The 7268-nt window shown below is 41.4% G+C and overlaps 1 protein-coding gene across 1 annotated transcript; it reads right to left on the bottom strand.

Annotated features, from left to right (window-relative positions):
- Positions 1-3823: 3823 nt before the first annotated feature.
- On the bottom strand, positions 3824-7042 carry LOC104493274 (CMP-N-acetylneuraminate-poly-alpha-2,8-sialyltransferase-like; the record flags this gene model as incomplete). Its single annotated transcript, XM_010135926.1, has 3 exons — positions 3824-4085; positions 5675-5784; positions 6848-7042. Coding segments are annotated over 3 exons (567 nt in total), but the record flags the coding sequence as incomplete, so codon positions are not given.
- Positions 7043-7268: the final 226 nt, after the last annotated feature.

Genomic DNA, 7268 nt, shown 5'->3' with positions numbered 1-7268 from the left:
GCTCCTCCCCCAGCAGCTCCTCTCAAGAAAAACCAAGTAACTACAACACCAAGTATCAAAATTACAAAGCTCTGCTTGGTCTTGGCTTTTGAATAGCTCCCATCACAAATGCCAAATTCACCTTGAAGGTCAGGAGGCTCTACAGAGGGATCTGGACAGGCTGGATTGATGGGCCAAAACCAACTCTATGAAGCTCAACAAGGCTAAGTGCCGGGTCCTGCCCTTGGGCCACAAAACCCCCTTGCAAAGTTACAGGTCTGGGGAAGAGTTGCTGCTCAAGCTGCCCAGTGAAAAATGACCTGGGGGTTCTTGACAGCCAGCTGAAGAAGAGACATTAATGTGCCCACGTGGCCAGGAAGACCAACAGCATTCTGGCTTATATCAGCACTAGTGTGGCCAGCAGGAGCAGGGAAGTGATTGTCCCCCTGTACTCAGCACTGGTGAGGCTGCATCTTGAGTACTATGTCCAGTTTTGGGCCTCTCACTACAATAAGGACATTGAGGAGCTGGAGCATGTCCAGAGAAGGGCAGCGATGGTGGTGAAGACAAGAAGTCTTATGAGGTTTGGCTGAGGGAACTGGGATTGTTTAGCCTGGAGAAAAGGCATCTTACAGGAGACCTTTCCACTCCACTATTCCTTAAAGGAGGTTGTTGTGAGGTTGGGGTCAGTCTCTTCTCCCATGTAACAACTGACAACATGAGAGGAAACAGACTATTGCAACAGCAAGTTGCGCCAGGGGAAACTCAGGTTGGATATTACGAAAAATTTCTCTACAGAGAGGGTTGTCAAACATTGGAAGGTTGCGCAGGGAGGTGGTGTAGTCCCCATCCCTGGAAGTGGTTAAAAGATGTGTAGATGTGGTGCAACAAAATAATTCTGTGATTCTATTAATAAAAAAAAAAGAAAGAAAATTTCTTCTGATATTGGGCTTTTTTAAATTCTGAACCAAAAGCTGAACTGAATTCTTTTTGGTACTCGAAGTATCAGAAGAAAAAAAACCCCAGCCTCTCTGCTGCTCTTCATCAGGGCTAAACATCTGTCCAGTCTGAGAATGGGGAAATAGGAACAAATCAAGGGAAAGGTGACTTTAATGTTTTTTCTTCTTAACGTAGTCTGAAATCATGTTATGCTCAAATTGGCTGCCAGGATTCTAGGAATCTGGCAGTGCTTAGCATTGTTACCTTACATTTACCCAAAATACAGCTATTATTTTCCAGGAAGTCCTATACAACTACTGCATTTCAAAATGTACCACTTACTACAAGGAGTACATCTGCTCTCTAAGATGTAACAGCTAACAGCCCTTGCATGAGAATTTCAGCGTCAGAAAGTGTAGGCAATGGGGGAATAAGATGTATTGCATTTAAATCTCACACGGAGCAAGCACCATTTATCTGACCCAACAGCTGCAGAAAGAGTTGAAAACAGTAGGATGCAAAAAACAACTCCTGCAACTGTTGCCATTTAGACATTTTAAATGTAATTCAGCTAATTATCTCATATTTCCCTTCTAATTTATTTTACAGAATCAGAATTCTGGAATGCTTCAGAGCCTTTCTGGGTAAAATTAAAATTCAGAATATTGAGTTTATTGTACTGTAGTGCAAATACTGCAAATACTGCCAGATGCCTGTTGTGTCCTCTTCACTTTCACAGATCTTCACAATGAGTTTTATCATTAAATTAATAGTATTGCTGGTGTTAGATCTAACATTAGAATTGCTCTTCTAAGAAACAACTCTCTCAGAAAAACACTTTTGTTTCAGATCTCAAAAAGAACATGTAGCACTATCAAAATCAACTGGATAATATATTTAACCAAAATAGCGTATTTGTCATATCACACAGGCATAATGCACTCAGCATCAGGAGATTCTACAAAAATATTGTTCTTCACCCTATATATATAGCTGCATACAGTACATACACAAACTGCTTTTCAGAACATCATCAGGTGGCAAGTAAAATGAGTGCATTTTACTCCTAGAGAAATCAGCTGAAAGCAAAGGGAGTAACAGAGTGTCATGGTACATTTTAATACCAGATACCTAATTGCAATAGGAGTGAGTGGCTACTAAGTATGTCAGTACCATTAGATCACGTTATCACCAATTACATTGTGCATATCTTCTTTAAATAGAAGAGGAATGTAGGAAACTATAATTCTGAAGAATGCATTGCCTTTTTCTTTAAACACAAATGAATTAACTGCTACTTACTTTAAATAGATGTTATGCACCTGTGCACCCATCCAGACATAAGATTCACATGGTTTAACCTGAGAGTGAGTCTGTGAACTTCTAAAATGTTTTAACCTTTATTTGTAAATGCAGCAATTTCACTGTATTAAACTCTCTGTAGGCTGCAGGGTCAAGTATTCTATTCCTTGTAAGTATTATTGTCCATAATATTATCAGACTAACTAGTTGTTATTCTGATCACTTTACTAGCCATACACCATATGAGAGATGTTTCTCCGGTCTAAATAACTGCTTAGCAACAGTAACTTCTTGATGTTCCTATACCATACTTTTATTCATACACAAATCTTTAAGAATATTATCTTTACTCCACATGGCTGAATTAGTTAGAATCTACCAGACATCATCACCTAGTTTCACGGCTAGTTAAAACATGAGGAAGAGCATGCAGATGACTTCAGAGAAATTCAGCACTTGATTTAAATAAAAGTATGTGCCTGGCCTTCTGAAAGAATGTTTTCATCTAGCAAATCTACTATCTAAATTTTTTTCTGTACTCCTGTTAAATATATCACATTTAATCTCTGAGAGAGTACAGAAGCATGTCATTTTGGATTCCTTCTGCTGATTTGAAAAATCTAATTTGAAAGACCAGTCGTACAAGCAAAACAAATATGGAAAATGAAAGAATGGTGTGCTACTGTTTCAGTTGCCATGTGCTAGTACACTTTTCAAGCAAAATTCAATTTTTATGTATATATCCTGTTTTGATTTAAGTACTGAAAAACTATAATTTTTCTCTGACATATCCTTTTGATAATCTTTTTGCCACCATCCTTCTTCAAGGTAAGAAACGAAAAAGCAAGTAACTTGCAATGACAACTTTTTTTGAATTGTTTTCTGTCATTCTTCTGTTTTCTGCCTTTTTCCTTCTGTCCTTAAACCAAACCAAACCAATTGAAACTTCAGTTCAAAGGCAAAAGGACCTATCTCTTGCCCAACATTCTCTGTACCCATATAATACTAGGCTATTCCTCTTTATTTCATTTTGATATGTGAAGTCCAAAGATTTATATAGGGCATGTTTGAAGAATCAATAAAAAGTGGTAAGTATCAACATTTTTGCCCAAATGGCAGGGATACATTTTTAGAGTAATGTGAAGTAACATATGTTACTTCTGGTTACCTTAATGGCAGCCACCTAGATCAACATCAATACATCACATTGAAATCTCACCTGGTGCTGCACATAACTAATGTAGTAATTTACAATAGTCTATATTTTATTGGTCAGGAAAGAATATTTTTGAAAGAGAAACATTTTGCATTTTTTTAACCAAGGCCTCCATAATAATATTTATTTTGTCTGGAAAAAAACCAACAAACAACAAAAATAACTAGCACAAATCTCTTTCCTCTGACCCTTCTTTTATTTTGCTTGTTAGAAAAATCTTGTTGTCAACAATACAGGCAGGTATTTAAATTTAGGGAAACACAGTGAAGGATACTGTTTCAGACTAATTTCAGATAATGCCAGAAATCTTTATCTCAGATTAAAACACTTCTTCCAGCTTTTCTCTAAGATATGTAGGAGGCTCCATTTTCAACAGCAGATGAAAACTCACCTTATTACAAAGTCATGGCTATCAATCTCTTCTCCACACCCACTGTCCAGAAGGATGCCAGAATTTCCAACAACTGCACAGGTTTTGAATCGACGATTCTTCATTGGGGAAACTTCAGGAAGAAGGCTGTGCAAATCCTGAGAAATGTTTAGGGTGCGACGTCTGTCCAGAACATAATGGATTACATCTCCTGGCTTGAAGCTGCTTTTGACCACTGAGACATCCCTTTCAGCATCCAGGAATCGAAGAATATTCTTTCTGTTTTTACAGAAAAATGCACAGATAAAACCCAACACTCACTGCTCACATGGAGTTTATCTAATAGTAATACAGACTGTACAGCGTGTACAACATAAAACACAGGGTAGATAGTGTCAGACAAAGGGTTTTCCATGCTCTAGGATGGAGCTATAGTAAAGCTGTTAAGACAAGAGTTCAAATCTTGGTTACAATGTAACATGTTAATACTACAGTGACAGAACTTAATGAATTTCTACAGACAAAGACACTGAGAGACCAGGAGAAGATGTCTTTGGAAATTAAAAGGCATATTATTTTTTAGTCTTTTAAAAAACTTCTGTGTAAACTCATATTTGAAAAAGGATCAGAACATTTTGTTTTAATAGCAACATAGTTAAATGAGGTATTTATGATTTAGGAAATAAATGCTTCACTACAATCTCATGTCTCACAGATCAGCTTGGTTCAGGAATGGCCATGTTTAAGAATTACATATTTAGTTTAGTGTAAAGTTGCTTCTAATTAATTGAATTTCAGCCAAAGTTATCATAATTAACTTGAAATAAGAACACCCAGTCTTTTGTTCCAATTTAAACAAAATCAGCTTAAAATCATACAGCCAGTTAAACAACTGCAGCTCATAGAAACATAGCTGCCGAGAGAAGCTGCTCGGGGCTGTCCCTGCCAGGAGCCAGCAGTTCTCACTGGAGCCACTGAAAAGGCCTGGGCACTGCCAGGGCTACAGCGACCACATCCACACCTTGGGGGTGCTGCAACCAGAGCAGAGCGCATCAGCCAGAGCGTGTCATGGCAGGCTATGCGGCACTTCACATGGGAAGGGTGCTGAAACTTCTGTCCACTCAGACCAGGGGGCAATGCTTTCCACTTGACAGAAAGCCATGGGCTCTCTATAAGCGCTCTGCCCACCATGACTGATGCAGCTTCCCACACAGAACTCCAATGGAGACATGCAGTCACCCAGGTGTCAGTCAGCAGGGCATGCCCCACTGTGACACCAGTACCACATCCACTGGTGGGAGGTGTGCCCAGGTAAAGGAACTCCTTCAATTAGTGACAGAGCTCTGAGAAGAGGTGAGTAGGTTGAGGACCATGAGATAGAGATGGAATCACATCCTGCCTTCTCTGACACAGGCCCAACAGGCAGACAAGGTACATAACACAGAACTCCCTTTCCCTCACCATACAAATGAACATAATGACCGGAAGGTCAGGGACCAATCGTGAGAAGTTCCTGACCCAGCAGGTATGTCCCCTCAGCAAACACCCACACCTTCCCAGGTGTCCTTGCATAACAGGTATGAGGCCCTGTTATTAGAACCTATCAGTAATAAGGACAATGACTCGTCTAGCTTAGCAGTGTCATTGCGGTTAAGTTGGCCCAAGCCCTGCATCAGAACCAATGCAACAAAGAAAAAGCGACAGGTCACTGTTACAGGCGACCCCCTTCTGAAGGGAACAGAAAGCCCAATATGCAGACCAGACCCACTTCTTAGGGAAGCCTACTGTCTCCCTGGGGCTCAGGTTAAGGATGCGGTGAGAAAAGTTCCTACCCTGGTACAGCCCTCAGATTATTATCTGCTATTGACTTCCAGGTAAGTAGTAATGAACTTGAAACAAGAAGGGGGAGGGCTATCAAGAGAAACTTCGTGACCTTGGGATGTCTGGTCAAGGGATCAGGACCACAAATGGCATCCCTCTAGTTGCAGGGATTGATGTGAGAAGAAACAGGAAGACACACCGGATTAACATCTGGCTCTGAGCTTGGTGTCATTGGCAGGACTTCGGGTTTTTTGATGATAGGTCAGTTTGCATGACACCAGGCCTGCTGGTGACCGATGTGGTACACCTGTCTCAAAGGGGGAACAGGATCCTTGCACAAGAGTTGACGGGGCGCAGTGAAAGAACTTTAAACTAGATTTGAAGGGGGAAAGGGATAAAACCAGGTTTGCAAGAGATAAGTCTGGGAGTAGCATATCAGTATTTGTGGGATGGTGTATGGTGAGGTCCTAGGGCCTGACACACTAGTGGAGGTAGGAGACAGAGTGCCAAGCGACAGCATAGACACAAGGGATACTGGTATGCTAGGAATCATGGTAGTGCCCAGGAATGGTCAGGCAGTAATTAGGCCTTCTTTCCCCAGAAAGGTCATGGGATAAATAGTCCAACTGAAGGGTACCTACACCAATGCACGCAGCATAGGCAACAAAGAGGAGGAGCTGCAAACTATTGTGCAAACAATAGAAAACTATGATATAGTTGCCATCGTGGAGACATGGTAGTATGATTCCCAAAACTGGAGTGTTATGTTGGACAGCTATAAACTCTTCAGGAGTGATAGGCCAGAAAGGAGAGGCAGGGGAGTGGCCCTGTATGTTAGGGAAGGTTTTGATTATACTGAGCATAATTATAGTGATGATATTGATTGAGTGTTTATGGGCAAGAATCAAGAGAAAGGGCTACAAGGCAGGTATCATGGTGGGAGTCTGTTACAGATGTCCCAACAAGGATGAGGAGGCAGATGAAATATTCTATAAACAGATGAGAGAAGACCCACAATTACTATCACTTGTTCTTGTGGGGGGCTTCAAATTACCAAATGTCTGCTGGAACTACAATACAGCAGAGAGGAAACAGTCTGGGAGGTTCCTGGAGTGTGTGGAAGACAACTTTCTGACACAGTTGGTGGGGGAGCCACAAGGGAAGGCTCCTTGCTAGAGCAGTTGTTCACGAACTGAGAAGGACGTGTGGATGAGTTGTACACGAACTGAGAAGGACGTGTGGATGATGTGGTAGTTGGAGGCTGTCTTGGCTACAGTGGTCATGAGATGGTAGAGTTTCCAATTCTTGAGGAAGTAGGGAGTGGGGGGGTCATTAGAACTCCCACTTTCAATTGCCAGAGGGCAGACTTTGGCCTGTTCAGAAGACTGGTTGACAGAGTCCTTTGGGAAGCAGTCCTGAAAGGCAAAGGAGTCCAGAAAAGCTGGACATCCTTCGAGAAGGAATTCATGTCCCCACATGCCAAAAGACAAGGCATCAGGGTAGAAGACCAGCATGGCTGAACAGCTTTGGCTGGAACTCAAGTAGAAAAGGAAATTCTACAGCTTATGGAAGAAGGGTCAGGCTGCTCACAAAGAATACAAGGATTTTGTGAAGCTGTGGAGGGAGAAAATTAGAAAGGCC

This window comes from Buceros rhinoceros, unplaced genomic scaffold (assembly GCF_000710305.1).
Source record: "Buceros rhinoceros silvestris isolate BGI_N320 unplaced genomic scaffold, ASM71030v1 scaffold12905, whole genome shotgun sequence".
In the NCBI taxonomy this organism is placed as follows: Eukaryota; Metazoa; Chordata; class Aves; order Bucerotiformes; family Bucerotidae; genus Buceros; species Buceros rhinoceros.
The sequence above is the reverse complement of the archived record's forward strand: the minus strand, read 5'-3'. Positions and strand labels throughout refer to the sequence as shown.